The sequence below is a fragment of the Somniosus microcephalus genome, chromosome 21 (genome assembly GCF_052327205.1).
Source record: "Somniosus microcephalus isolate GS21.2 chromosome 21, FLI_Smic_1.0, whole genome shotgun sequence".
NCBI lineage: Eukaryota > Metazoa > Chordata > Chondrichthyes > Squaliformes > Somniosidae > Somniosus > Somniosus microcephalus.
Genome location: NC_141007.1, coordinates 3104267 through 3119863, shown reverse-complemented (window position 1 = coordinate 3119863; position 15597 = coordinate 3104267). Strand labels below are relative to the sequence as shown.

Genomic DNA, 15597 nt, shown 5'->3' with positions numbered 1-15597 from the left:
TGGAAATAGATGCCCTTCAGGAGAGGAGAAACTCAAGTGTTCGAAAGCAATTCCATTGTATGTCATTCCATCTGATTTAAAATCATTGCTTACTTGTTTTCTTTTCCTTCTTGCCTCAGGCTCTAGTACACTTGCAGCTGTCCCTGGGGGTTCAGGTCCAATTCCTGGAGACGTGGAAGGAATTTGCAGATTATATCAACATGTTCACCAAAGCCGTGGCCGAGGCCCCGTTCAAGTAGGTGCTGAGCTTGGCCAGAACTTCAACCAGCAACAAAAATGTTCCCGTTTACCTGAACTGAGTGGGCAGGGTCAATCCAACTCCCAGTGGGCATGGGGGCACAGCACCAAAACCGAAACTGGCAGTCTCGCTCCGAGCAGCCACAGGATGGCTGGTGTGGGAAGTCAAAAATGGTGAGATAGCGGCCTCCCTCCGAGAGCAGAATGAGGATGTCAGGTGACCAACAGGGCTTGGCTGCAATGCCCCTATGGTGGAATAGTCTGCCAGTACTCGTGAAGAATGTGATAGCGGAGGGCTTCCTGCACCTTTGGAACTGTGCCCCGGTATTAGTCAGTGCCTTGAGGAAAGAGAAGGGGAGAAAAAAACAATCCAGAGCAGGAATTGATATTTGCTTCTAACACAGACTACCTAATTACTTTTTTATTTGTTGAGTGCCACAAATGATTTAATGAAGCCCCCTCAAGCAACAGTGAAAGATTTATTCTGCAGTGGGACTCGCCTATTGCAGTATCCTATGGGGCAGGCTACAGGTGGCTGCATCACTGAGGATCTTGTCAGTGGGTCCCTCACTCCTCCTTCAACACAAATCGAACCAAATCAGGAATTCGATACGGTGCTGTGCCTGTGAGTGGTATAGGTGGGCCCTCACACCACCTCCGACTCCTGCCCAGTCCATATTCACCTCTCCGATCTGAATGTAATTCAGTGACCATTTTAGGGAATGGCTGCATTGAGTGATTTTAATCCATGGTCTGTAGCTGACTGCTGTGCTCTGTAGAGATTAATTCCCAATGGCTGTTGGTCAGGATTGCAAAGCGTGGATGTTTTTATAAAGGCTTTATTATGTACTGGTTCTACTGTAATGTGTATTGTGACAGCATTTACATAACAAGAACTTACAGATCAATGTAAATGCCTACATTACAACATTGACTACACTTCAAAAGTACTTAATTGGCTGTAGAGCGCTTTGGGACGTCCTGAGGTTGTGAAAGGTGCTATAGAAATGCAAGCCTTTCTTTTAAAACTGAAGTAGATCAGAAATGAAAGTACCAGGAATACACAGCAGGTCTGTGAGCACCTGAACAGAGGTGAAAGGCTGTCTTTATAGATGCTGATGACCTGTTGTGTGTGTCGAGCATTTTCTGTTTTATTTTAGATTTCCAGCATGCATGGTTTCTCTTGAACAGCCTGCTTTGTACATTGATCAGGTAGAAGAAGTGACTCCATTTCTTTTAGTTGATTTACTCATGATTGAACTTATAGACAAATTGGTACAACAGGGTGTTGCTGAAATATTTGCTCTATCTTGCCAGGAGAGGACGGGACAACAAGGGACTCTCTGTCTTCTTGGAGAATGACGGGTCTAGAGGGGTGAAGGTGGATCGTTCGGGAAAAGGACTCCTGAGCATTTGGAAGAAACAGATCCAGCAATTAAACAGAGTCAGCTGTGAGATGGCAAGTGCCATTGTGTCTGCCTATCAATCACCATGGTCACTTACTCAGGTACAAATTGCCATGATTACCTTATCAATGAAACAGGACTGTTAATAAAGTTAATGGTAATGGGTTGGGAGGTAGGGGACAGCGAGTAGAGATAAAGGTGCATATTCTGGCGGGATGTGACTAGTGGTGTCCCCCCAGGGATCTGTACTGGGGCCTCAGCTTTTCACCACATTAATGAATTGGGTGAAGGAATAGAGAATTGTCTATCCAAGTTTGCAGATGACATTACAATGAGAGGCACTGTAAGTTGTGTATATGGAACTGGGAAGTTACAACAGGACATAGACAGGATAACTGAATGAGCAAAACTGCCAAATGGAGTTCAACGTGGGGACATGTGAGATCATTCACTTTGGATCCAAGAAAGACAAATCGGAATATTATCTAAATGGCGAGAGATGAGGAACTGTGCCGGTGAGCAAAGGGATTTGGGTGTGCAGGTGAGCAAATCACTAAAAGCTAGTGGGCAGGTACTGAGATTAATCAAAGAGACTAATGGAGTGTTGGCCTTTATCTCGAGGGGGCTGGAATAGAAAGGGCAGGAAGTTATGCTTCAGTTGTGCAGACCTTGGTCAGACCCCAGCTGGACCCTGCGTTCAGTTCTGGGCACCGCCCCTCAGGAAGGATCTACTGGCCTTGGAGGGGGTGCAACGCAGATTCACCAGAATGATACCAGGGAATAAATGGTTAAATTATGCAGACAGGTTGCATAAACTGGCTTGTATTTCCTTGAGTTTAGAAGATTACTCTAATTGAGGCCTTTAAAATAATAAAGGGATTCGATAGGGTAGATGCAGAGAATATATTTTCCTCTGGTGAGGGAATCCATAATAAGGGTCCACAATCTTAAAATTAGAGCTAGACCATTCAGGAGTGAATTCAGGAAGCACTTTTTCACATAAAGGGTAGTAGGAATCTTAAACTCTCTTCCCCCAAAAGGCTGTGAATGTTGGGTCAATTGAAATTTTCAAAGTGGAGATCGATAGATTTTTGTTGGATAAGGGTATCAAGGAATATGGATCAAGGGCGGGTAAATAGAGTTACAGATCAGCCATGATCTGGCTGACTGGGGGAACAGACTCGAGGGGCTGAATGGCCTGTTCCTATAATGTTTTCACTGGGCGGTTTTGCTAATCTGGGGAACAGAGATCTTATCACAAGAGTCTATTTGGATCATCTGACACTCTTAAAACACGTTTGCCTTTCTAAATGCTTTCATTATGGATCATTCAGCATTATTACACTTTCAGCAAGAGGCTAATGTTATACCTATTCAAGAAAGGGGAAATGGATAAACTAGGAAACTACAGACCAGTCATCCTAACGTCGGTGGTGGGGAAGTTATTGGAAACCATTATCAGGGACAAGATAAATTTTCATTTGGGAAGGCATGGGTTAATCAAGGAGAGCCAGCGTGGATTTGTTAAAGATAAATCATGTCTGATGAACTTGATTGAATTCTTTGATGAGGTAACAGCGAAGGTTGATCAAGGTAGTGCAGTAGATGTTGTATATTTGGACTTTCGGAAGGCATTTGACAAAGTGCCACACAGGAGACTTATTAAGAAGATGGAAGCCCATGGAATTAAGGGGAAAGTGGCGGGATGGATACAAAATTGGCTCAGTGACAGGAAGTGGTGGTGGACGGATGTTTTTCAGACTGGGGGGTGGTTTGCAGTGGGGTTCCCCAAGGGTCAGTTTTTGGGTCCATTACTGTTTTCAATTTTTATAAATGACCTAGACTCGGGTGTAGGGAGCAGCATTATAAAGTTTGCAGATGATACGAAACTTGGTAAAGTAGTCGATAGTGATGAGGATAGTTCTAGGCTTCAGGCTGACGGACAGGATGGTGAAATGAGCAGAAGCACGGCAGGTGGAGTTCAATGTGGAGAAGTGAGGCACTTTGGGGGACTAATATGGAAAGACAGTGCACTATAAATAGCACGATTCTGAAACGTGTCGCTGAGCAGAGAGACCTTGGTGTCCAGATACACAAATCCTTAAAGGTGGCAGGGCAAGTTGATAAGGTGGTTAAAAAAGCAAATGGGTTACTTGGCCTCAGCTGGAGTCTTGTGGACAATTCTGGGCCCCACACTTCAGGAAAGGTGTAAAGTCCTTAGAAAGGGGACAGAGGAGGTTTACCAGGATGTGACCAGGGACGAGGGACTTCAGTTCTGAGGAGAGGTTGGAAAAGTTGGGACTGCTCTTAGAACAGAGAAGGTTAAGAGGTGACCTAATCGAGGTTTTCAAGATGATGAGCGGTTTTGATAGAGTAGAGAGAAAAAAACTCTTCCCTCTGGCGAGTGGGTCAATAACCAGAGATCATCGATTCAAAATCATTGGAAAAGATCGAGAGGGGAGAGGAGGAGAAATGTTTTCATTGAGTTGTGGGGATCGGGAACGCTCAAGCTGAAAAGGTGCTGGAAGCTGATTCCATCAATAATTTAATAAGGGAGTTGGACGGGTGCTGGAGGATGAGGATCTCACAGGGTTACAGACAAAAAGCCAGGGGTGGGGGGGGCGGGGGGGGGAGACTGAGCACGACGGCTCTTTCAAAGAGCCAGCACAGGCACAACGGGCCGAATGGCCTCCTGTGCAGCAAGTTTCTGTGATTCTATCAATATTGTTTTGTGTTGAAATGTCCCACAAATGTACAAACCTGTCCAGTGCTGTACTCAGGTGTTATACAGTGACAGGCCTGTACCCACCAGTACTGTACCCCGTGTTATACACTGACAGACCTGTACCCACCAGTACTGTACCCCGTGTTATACACTGACAGACCTGTACCCACCAGTACTGTACCCCGTGTTATACAGTGACAGGCCTGTACCCACCAGTACTGTACCCCGTGTTATACAGTGACAGGCCTGTACCCACCAGTACTGTACCCCGTGTTATACACTGACAGGCCTGTACCCACCAGTACTGTACCCCGTGTTATACACTGACAGACCTGTACCCACCAGTACTGTACCCCGTGTTATACACTGACAGACCTGTACCCACCAGTACTGTACCCCAGTGTTATACAGTGACAGGCCTGTACCCACCAGTACTGTACCCCGTGTTATACACTGACAGGCCTGTACCCACCAGTACTGTACCCGTGTTATACAGTGACAGGCCTGTACCCACCAGTACTGTACCCCGTGTTATACACTGACAGGCCTGTACCCACCAGTACTGTACCCCGTGTTATACACTGACAGACCTGTACCCACCAGTACTGTACCCGTGTTATACAGTGACAGGCCTGTACCCACCAGTACTGTACCCCGTGTTATACACTGACAGGCCTGTACCCACCAGTACTGTACCCCGTGTTATACACTGACAGACCTGTACCCACCAGTACTGTACCCCGTGTTATACACTGACAGGCCTGTACCCACCAGTACTGTACCCCGTGTTATACACTGACAGGCCTGTACCCACCAGTACTGTACCCCGTGTTATACACTGACAGGCCTGTACCCACCAGTACTGTACCCCGTGTTATACACTGACAGGCCTGTACCCACCATAAGAACATAAGAAATAGGAGCAGGAGTAGGCCAATCGGCCCCTCGAGCCTGCTCCGCCATTCAATAAGATCATGGCTGATCTGATCCTAACCACCAATCTACTATCACAGAACCATCTCCTGAATCTAAGAATTAGACACACGAAATAGGAGCAGGATCAGGCTACACGGCCCCTGGGCCCGCTCCGCTACCCATAGGGCCATGACCGATCCGAACCTAGACTCATGTCCAAATTCTTGCCCGCTCCCCGTAACCCTTAATTCCCTTTACTTCTAGGAAACTGTCTATTTCTGTTTTAAATTTATGTAATGATGTAGCTTCTACAGCTTTTAGGGGCAGCATATTCCATGGACCTACCACCCTCTTAGTGAAGTAGTTCCTCCTCATCTCAGTTTTGAAAGAGCAGCCCCTTATTCTAAGACTATGCCCCCTAGTTCTAGTTTCACCCATCATCGGGAACATCCTCCTCGCATCCACCCGATCCAACCCCTTCACAATCTTATATGTTTCAATAAGATCGCCTCTCATTCTTCTGAACTCCAATGAGTAGAGTCCCAATCTACTCAACCTCTCCTCATATGTCCATCCCCTCATCCCCGGGATTAACCGAGTGAACCTTCTTTGTACTGACTCGAGAGCAAGTATGTCCTTTCTTAAGTATGGACACCAAAACTGTACGCAGTATTCCAGGTGCGGTCTCACCAATACCTTGTACAACTGAAGCAATACCTCCCTATTTTTATATTCTATCCCCCTAGCAATGAAAGCCAACATTCCATTGGCCTTCTTAATAACTTGCTGCACCTGAATACTAACCTTTTGAGTTTCGTGCACCAGGACCCCCAGATCCCTTTGTACTTCAGTACTTTCCAGTTTCTTGCCATTAAGATAATAACTTGCTCTACGATTTTTCCTGCCAAAGTGCATAACCTCACACTTTCCAGTATTGTATTCCATCTGCCAAATCTCTGCCCGCTTACTTAGCCTGTCGATGTCCCCTTGCAGGTTTTTTATGCCCTCCTCACTCACTACTTTCCCTCCCATCTTAGTATCATCTGCAAACTTTGATATGTTACACTCGGTCCCCTCCTCCAAATCGTTAATATAGATTGTAAAGAGTTGGGGACCCAGCACTGACCCCTGTGGAACACCACTAGTTACTGATTGCCAGTCTGAGAATGAACCATTTATCCCAACTCTCTGCCTTCTGTTAGATAGCCAATCCTCTATCCATGCCAGAATATTACCCCCAATCCCATGATTTTTTATCTTAAGCAATAATCTTTTGTGTGGCACCTTGTCAAATGCCTTTTGGAAGTCTAAATACACTACGTCCACTGGTTCCCCTTTATCCACCCTATATGTTACTTCCTCAAAGAACTCCAGCAAATTTGTCAAACATGACTTCCCCTTCATAAAACCATGCTGACTTTGTCCTATTAAATTATGATTATCCAAATGTCCTGTTACTGTCTCCTTAATAATGGACTCCAAAATTTTACCTACCACAGATGTTAGGCTAACCGGTCTATAGTTTCCAGCCTTCTGTCTACTGCCCTTTTTAAATAAGGGTGTTACATTAGCAGTTTTCCAGTCTGCTGGGACCTTTGCTGAGTCCAGGGAGTTTTGGAAAATTATTACCAATGCATCCACAATCCCTACCGCCACTTCCCTCAAGACCCTAGGATGTAAGCCATCAGGTCCAGGTGATTTATCCGCCTTGAGCCCCATTATTTTACCGAGTACCACTTCCTTAATGATTTTGATCGTGTTTAGCTCCTCCCCCCCCCATAGCCCCCTGTTTGTCCAGTGTTGGGATATTCTTAGTGTCTTCTACTGTAAAGACTGATACAAAATATTCATTCAGTGTTTTTGCCATCTCCATATTTCCCACCATTAATTTCCCGGTCTCATCCTCTAAGGGACCAACATTTACTTTAGCCACCCTTTTTCTCTTTATATAACTATAAAAACTCTTACTATCTGTTTTTATATTTTTTGCTAATTTACTTTCATAATCTATCTTCCCTTTCTTAATCTTTTTGTTATTTTTTGCTGTCTTTTAAAGTTTTCCCAATCCTCTATACTCCCACTAGATTTGGCTACCTTATATGCCCTTGTTTTTAGTCGAATACTATCCTTAATTTCTTTACTTAGCCACGGATGGCTGTCTTTTCTTTTACACCCTTTTCTTCTCAGTGGAATATATATTTTTTGGAAGTTGTAAAATAACTCCTTAAATGTACACCACTGATCATGTATCGTCTTACCCTTTAATCTATTTTCCCAATCCACTCTACTCAATTCCGCTCTCATACCTTCATAGTCTCCTTTATTCAAGCTTAGCACGCTTGTTTGAGATCCAACCTTCTCACCCTCTAATTGAATATGGAATTCAACCATGTTATGGTCACTCATTCCAAGGGGATCCTTTACTAGGACATTTTTAATTAATCCCGTCTCGTTACACAGGACCAGATCTAAGGTTGCTTGCCCCCTGGTCGGTTCAGTTACATACTGCTCAAGAAACCCATCCCTAATACACTCAATGAACTCATCCTCAAGGCAGCCCTGCCCAATTTGATTTATCCAATTAATATGATAGTTAAAATCCCCCATAATTATAGATGTTCCCTTATTACAAGCCTCAACTATTTCCTGATTGATACTCCGTCCAACAGAGTTGCCACTTCGGAGGCCTATAGACTACGCCCACTAGTGTTTTTTTCCCCTTATTATTCCTTATCTCCACCCAAACTGTTTCATTATCCTGATCTTTTGACCCAATATCATTTCTCTGTATTACAGTGATTCCTTCCTTTATTAACATAGCCACCCCACCTCCCCTTCCTTCCTGCCTGTCCTTCCTGACCATTAAATAACCTGGTATGTTTAATTCCCAGGCATTGTCACCCTGCAGCCATGTTTCTGTAATGGCCACAAGATCATACCCATATGTAGTTATTTGTGCCATTAACTCGTCTATTTTGTTACGAATGCTACGCGCATTCAGATAGAGACCTTTCAAATATGTTTTGTGACACTTAGTTCCTGCTTTTGCCCTTTTTATTACTTTACCTTTTACTCCATACCTTCTGCCCCTTCCTGACACGCTCTGGTTTTTAATTTCCCCACTGCTACCTAAGTCTATGACCTTCTCTGTTGTCATTTCTATTATTTGCTCTCTAGGAACCTCCCCCTCACTAGTTAGTTTAAAGCCCTCTCTACAGCCCTAGTTATATGATCCGCCAGGACTCTAGTCCCAGCACTGGCCAAGTGAAGCCCGTCCCAACGGAACAGCTCCCTCCTGCCCCAGTACTGGTGCCAGTGTCCCAGGAAGCAAATCCCATTTCTCCCACACCAGTCTTTGAGCCACGCATTTAACTCTCTAATTTTATTTGTCCTAGCCAAATTCGCTCGTGGCTCAGGTAATAATCCAGAAATTGTTACCCTTGAGGTTCTGTTTTTTAATTTGACCCCTAGCTGCTCATACTCCTTTAACAGAACCGGCTTCCTAGTCCTATCTACGTCGTTTGTACCAACATGGACCACGGCAACTGGATCCACCCCCTCCCACTGCAAGTTTCTTTCCAGCCCAGAGGAGATGTCCTTAACCCTGGCACCGGGTCGGCAACACAGCCTACGGGACTCTCGCTCTCGGCTGCAGAGAACTCTATCTACCCCCCTAATAATACTATCCCCTACCACTACAACATTTCTATTTACTCCCCCCTCTTGAATGGCCCCCCCGTTCCACGGTGCTGTGGCCAGGTTGCTCATCCTCCCTGCAGTCCCTCCTCCTGTCCCCACAGGGAGTAAGAACCTCGAACTTGTTGGACAAGAGCAAGGGCTGCGGCTCCTCCAACACTACCTCCTGGATCCCCGTACCTGCCTCACTCGTAGTCACACCGTCCTGTCCCTGACCATGGGCTACATCTGAATTAATTAACTCCATAGGTGTGACCACCTCCTGAAACACAGAGTCCAGGTACTTCTCCCCCTCCCTGATGTGTCGCAGTGTCTGAAGCTCAGACTCCAACTCATCAACACGGAGCTGGAGTTCCTGTAGCAGCAGACACTTGTCACAGATGTAATCACCGTGAGCCTCAATGGGGTCCACCGGCTCCCACATCTCGCAACAGTAACACATCACCTGCTCCATTCTATGTAATTAATTAAATTTTTTATTGTTAGTTATGGACACCCTCTGCCCAATTATAGATGCTAGTATCCCCTTTAATTAATTGGATTTAAATTAAATCAATCCCTCTAATTACACCAGTGAAATGGTTTACCAACAGTCACTCTGCACCAGAAAGGCCTTATTAACTACAACCCAGTTAAAGATATACTCTAGGGCGCTTATTTACCAACTGTCCCCACTACACCACAGAAACCCTAGAAAATAAAAACCGCAGAATTTAAGCTTGTAATGAAAAGGAGAAAGAAATACTCACCAACCAATCACTGTACCCCAGTGTTATACAGTGCTAGACCTGTACCCACCAGCACTGTACCCCAGTGTTATACAGTGACAGACCTGTACCCACCAGCACTGTACCCCAGTGTTATACAGAGACTGGCCTGTACCCACCAGTACTGTACCCCAGTGTTATACAGTGACAAACCTGTACCCACCAGTACTGTACCCCAGTGTTATACAGTGACAGACCTGTACCCACCAGTACTGTACCCCAGAGTTATACAGTGACAGACCTGTATCCACCAGTACAGTACCCCAGTGTTATACAGTGACAGACCTGTACACACCAGTACTGTACCCCAGTGTTATATAGTGACTGGCCTGTACCCACCAGTACTGTACCCCAGTGTTATACAGTGACAAACCTGTACCCACCAGTACTGTACCCCAGTGTTATACAGTGACAGACCTGTACCCACCAGTACTGTACCCCAGAGTTATACAGTGACAGACCTGTACCCACCAGTACTGTTCCGCAGTGATATACAGTGACAGACCTGTACCCATCAGTACTGTACCCCAGTGTTATACAGTGACAGACCTGTACCCACCAGTACTGTACCCCAGTGTTATACAGTGACAGACCTGTACCCACCAGTACTGTACCCCAGAGTTATACAGTGACAGACCTGTACCCACCAGTACTGTACCCCAGTGTTATACAGTGACAGACCTGTCCCCACCAGTACTGTACCCTAGTGTTATACAGTGACAGACCCGTACCCACCAGTACTGTACCCCAGTGTTATCGTGACAGACCTGTACCCAGTATTATGCAGTGACAGACCTGTACCCACCAGTACTGTACCCCAGTGTTATACAGAGTCAGGCCTGTACCCACCAGTACTGTACCCCAGTGTTATACAGTGACAGACCTGTCCCCACCAGTACTGTACCCTAGTGTTATACAGTGACAGACCCGTACCCACCAGTACTGTACCCCAGTGTTACATTGACTGACCTGTACCCACCAGTACTGTACCCCAGTGTTATACAGTGACAGACCTGTACCCACCAGTACTGTACCCCAGTGTTATACAGTGACAGATCTGTACCCACCAGTACTGTACCCCAGTGTTATACAGTGACAGACCTGTACCCACCAGTACTGTACCACAGTGTTAGTGACGGACCCGTACCCACCAGTACTGTACCCCAGTGTTACATTGACTGACTTGTACCCACCAGTACTGTACCCCAGTGTTATACAGTGACAGATCTGTACCCACCAGTACTGTACCCCAGTGTTATACAGTGACAGACCTGTACCCACCAGTACTGTACCCCAGTGTTAGTGACAGACCTGTACCCACCAGTACTGTACCCCAGTGTTAGTGACAGACCTGTACCCACCAGTACTGTACCCCAGTGTTAGTGACAGACCTGTACCCACCAGTACTGTACCCCAGTGTTAGTGACAGACCTGTACCCACCAGTACTGTATCCCAGTGTTATACAGTGACAGATCTGTACCCACCAGTACTGTACCCCAGTGTTAGTGACAGACCTGTACTCACCAGTACTGTACCCCAGTGTTACATTGACTGACCTGTACCCACCAGTACTGTACCCCAGTGTTATACAGTGACAGATCTGTACCCACCAGTACTCTACCCCAGTGTTACACAACCTGAAATGCTCACCCCAGACACCAGCCGATTCTGAAAGGGCATAATGTACTGTTGATGAGTGTTTTTCACAATTGAAGCGGACACAGTGTGAGAATTTCACATTACGCTTTATTGAAATCCATTCTCGGTGAAATGCTTTGGAGGTGTTTCTGGGAGAGGTGACGAAAGGTGCCACGTAAATGCAGATTTGTTCTTTCTCTTTAGTTATACTTATGTATTTTCCCTTAGAATACATCTGAGGCAGCAATATTACGGAAGTTGATTATTGTTCTTGTATATCTTGAGCACGGGTGAAATATTGGAACATTACATAGATTAGGTGGAAGGTCAGTTGCTTGTTTTCTCTCTGGTTAGGCATACCAGATGTGCAGTTCCGAGCGGGAGAAGGAGAGGCTGCTTGCTGACATCTCCGTTCGCCGAGGAGAAGGAGCAACCTCAACAACACGAAGGATTGGACCCGAGCTGTCGAAACGGGTCTATTTGCTGATGACTTCCATGGAACCAGAAAGTTTTCTTGACTAACCAAGTAGTGACTAGCCCACAGTGGCCTACAGCAGAAGCTCCCTAAATCCTTTAGCTTTTTGATTCCTTTCCATGGAGCATCAGCATTTCTTTTCCCTCCAGTGACTGGGACATCAGTAAGTGGGCTGGTGGCAGGACAGTGGTCACGAGAAGAGATTTGTAGCTTCACAGCAGGAGGGTTATATTATAGCAACCAATTACCACAGCTTAAGGTGCTACTTTAGCAGTAGCATCATCTCAGTACACTGATAGTAGCAGATATACAAATCACTTTGGTTTATTTTTTACTGGAGGGTTTTAGAAATGCAGTCTTCACACACCAATGTGCATATAGCACGTTTGAAATTCTGAAAACATTCACCTCCACCTTTCATGTTCCTGGTGTGCTGGCTGGTGAGCGTTTGCGAATGAGACGACTTTTCTTTGTTCTTTATGTTACTTGTTCCCTGACGAGAGGGTGGGTGAGATATTTCTTCCTGAGCCCCTCACCAAGGCTGCCATGAAACCAGGCAGTGGGAGAGGTAAGAGAGTGGTCTCCCTGCCATGAGATGGTAGAGATCAGCAGGCAGGAGATTCACGATGTGCACTCACAGCTCCACTCGAGCACAGTGATCCAACTTGTGTATCACTTTGAGACTATGTCTGATGTCTAAAGCTTCGACGGCTAGCTCCCTGATGGCCTGGTGGGTAAAGACACTGCCTGGTGTGGTACTGAGCTGTACAGACCAGTGGCCTGGTGGGTAAAGGCACTGCCTGGTGTGGTACTGAGCTGTACAGACCAGTGGCCTGGTGGGTAAAGACAGTGCCTGGTGTGGTACTGAGCTGTACAGACCAGTGGCCTGCTGGGTAAAGACACTACCTGATGTGGTACTGAGCTGTACAGACCAGTGGCCTGCTGGGTAAAGGCACTGCCTGGTGTGGTACTGAGCTGTACAAACCAGTGGCCTGGTGGGTAAAGGCACTGCCTGATGTGGTACTGAGCTGTACAGACCAGTGGCCTGGTGGGTAAAGGCACTGCCTGATGTGGTACTGAGCTGTACAGACCAGTGGCCTGGTGGGTAAAGACACTGCCTGGTGTGGTACTGAGCCGTACAAACCAGTGGCCTGGTGGGTAAAGACACTGCCTGGTGTGGTACTGAGCTGTACAGACCAGTGGCCTGGTGGGTAAAGGCACTGCCTGGTGTGGTACTGAGCTGTACAAACCAGTGGCCTGGTGGGTAAAGACACTGCCTGATGTGGTACTGAGCTGTACAAACCAGTGGCCTGGTGGGTAAAGGCACTGCCTGATGTGGTACTGAGCTGTACAAACCAGTGGCCTGCTGGGTAAAGGCACTGCCTGGTGTGGTACTGAGCTGTACAAACCAGTAGATCCCAGCTTCAATTCCAAGTCTCTGCTGAGTTATCTGATCGTAGCCAGGGCAGCAGTTGGAGTGCTATTATTGGCCTCAGAGTCCCTGAGTTAAGGAGAAGATCTGCCAGGATTCCTGTTCTTGATCGCTGTCCAGTGACCCCAATGGGAAATCTGTGAATGTGGACATTGGGTGAGGACAGGACCAGGCTCGGCTGTGATGCCTTCACATCTCTGGCATTCAGTTACAGTATTCTTTTACCTGTCGGACTGCCAATATGACGAATTACTATTTGGGTGAGATACTGAAAAGATGATGAACTGAACACTGAAAGAGTCAGGGCCTTCAAGAAAGGAGGGGAGAAAAAATGGATAAACAAAATATAATGTGGATATTTTCATCACAATCAAGATAAAACTGCATTTTTTTTAAAATGTGGTTAAGTGCTGTGTAAATGTGTCTTTTTGTACAAAAGCTTATGATCATTTGCTGCATAAACAGTTCAGGGTCATTTCATAGAATCTTACACCACAAAAGGAGGTTATTCAGCCCATCGGGCCTGTGCCGGCTCTTTGAAAGAGCTCTCCAATTAGTCCCACTCCCCCTGCTCCTTCCCCAGAGCTCTACAGATTTTTCCTTTTCAAGTGTTTATCCAATTCCCTTTTGAAAGTTACTATTGAATCTGCTTCCACCGCCCTTTCAGGCAGTGCGTTCCAGATCATCATAACTCGCTGCGTAATAATACAGAGAGTCGGGATAAATGTGTTGGCAAACTGTAACTAGTGGGGTGCCACAGGGATCGGTGCTGGGGCCTCAACTATTTACAATCTATATTAGTGACTTGGATGAAGGGACCGAGTGTAATGTAGCCAAATTTGCTGATGATACAAAGATAGGTGGGAAAGCAAGTTGTGAAGAGGACACAAAGAATCTGCAAAGGGATATAGACAGGTTCAGTGAGTGGGCAAAAATTTGGCAGATGGAGTATGATGTGGGAAAATGTGTGGTTATCCACTTTGGTAGGAAAAATAAAAAAGCAAATTATTATTTAAATGGAGGGAGACTACAGAATGCTACGGTACAGAGGGATCTGGGGGTCCTTGTACATGAAACACAAAATATTAGCATGCAGATACAGCAAGTAATTAGGAATGCCAGTAGAATGTTGGCCTTTATTGCAAGGGGGATGAAGTATAAAAGTAGGGAAGTCTTACAACAACTGTACAGGGCGTTGGTGAGACCACACCTGGAGTACTGCGTACAGTTTTGGTCTCCAAATTTAAGGAAGGATATACTTGCATTGGAGGCAGTTCAGAGAAGGTTCACTCGGTTGATTCCTGAGATGAAGGGGTTGTCTTATGAGGAAAGGTTGAGCAGGTTGGGCCTATACTTATTGGAGTTTAGAAGAATGAGAGGGGATCTTACTGAAACGTGCAAGATACTGAGGGGACTCGACAGGGTAAATGCAGAGAGGATGTTTCCCCTCGTGGGGAAATCTAGAACTAGGGGGCATAGTTTCAGAATAAGGATTCGCCCATTTAAAACGGAGATGAGGAATTTCTTCTCTTAGAGGATCGTAAATCTGTGGAATTCTCTACCCCAGAGAGCTGTGGAGGCTGGGCCATTGAATATATTTAAGGTGGAGATAGACAGATATTTGAACGACAGGGGAGTCACTGGGTATGGGGAGCGGGCAGGGAAGTGGATCAGCCATGATCTTATTGAATGGCGGAGCAGGCTCGAGGGGCCAAATGGCCGACTCCTGCTCCTGTTTCTTATGTTCTCTGGTTCTTTGGCCAATTACTTTAAATGCGAGTCCTCTGGTTACCAACCCTCCTGCCACTGGATACAGTTTCTCCCCATTTACTTCTATCAAAACCCTTCATTATTTTGAACACCTCTATTAAATCTCCCCTTCCACTCTCTGCTCTAAGGAGAACAATCCCAGAGTGAGCTTTACTCTGCATCTAACCCGTGCTGTACCTGCCCTGGGAGTGTTTGATGGGACAGTGTAGAGGGAGCTTTATCCTGTATCTAACCCATGCTGTACCTGCCCTGGGAGTTTGACACTGGGTGCCTGAAACAGAAGGTTTTCCATTCCCTGCACTCTCACCTCAACGAGCACAAAAGTTCACACAAAAAAAAAATGAAAGAGGGGAAAAAATGCAAAAGGATTCAAGTAGCAGCGCTCAATAGCAAGGATCCTACTGGCAAGAAACATTACCATACATAATGTTAAATAATTTAATAGACTTCAAATTATTACTGGAGCTTGGATGTATCATCTAATTGAGGACATAAAAAACACATTGAGAAGGTTTGTTGTTTATATTCCAGTATT

At 45.8% G+C, this 15597-nt stretch overlaps 1 protein-coding gene across 1 annotated transcript in view; it reads left to right on the top strand.

The window, feature by feature from the left end:
• The window catches only part of eme1 (essential meiotic structure-specific endonuclease 1), a 92874-nt gene extending 79180 nt beyond the window's left edge, over window positions 1–13694 (top strand). Inside the window, exons 7-9 of the mRNA XM_085963199.1 lie at window positions 120–235; window positions 1555–1744; window positions 11740–13694. Of these exons, the coding sequence (XP_085819325.1) occupies window positions 120–235; window positions 1555–1744; window positions 11740–11907 (474 nt within the window). The 3' untranslated portion in view covers window positions 11908–13694. The remainder of the gene's footprint in view (window positions 1–119; window positions 236–1554; window positions 1745–11739) is intronic.
• The last annotated feature ends 1903 nt before the right edge of the window (window positions 13695–15597 follow it).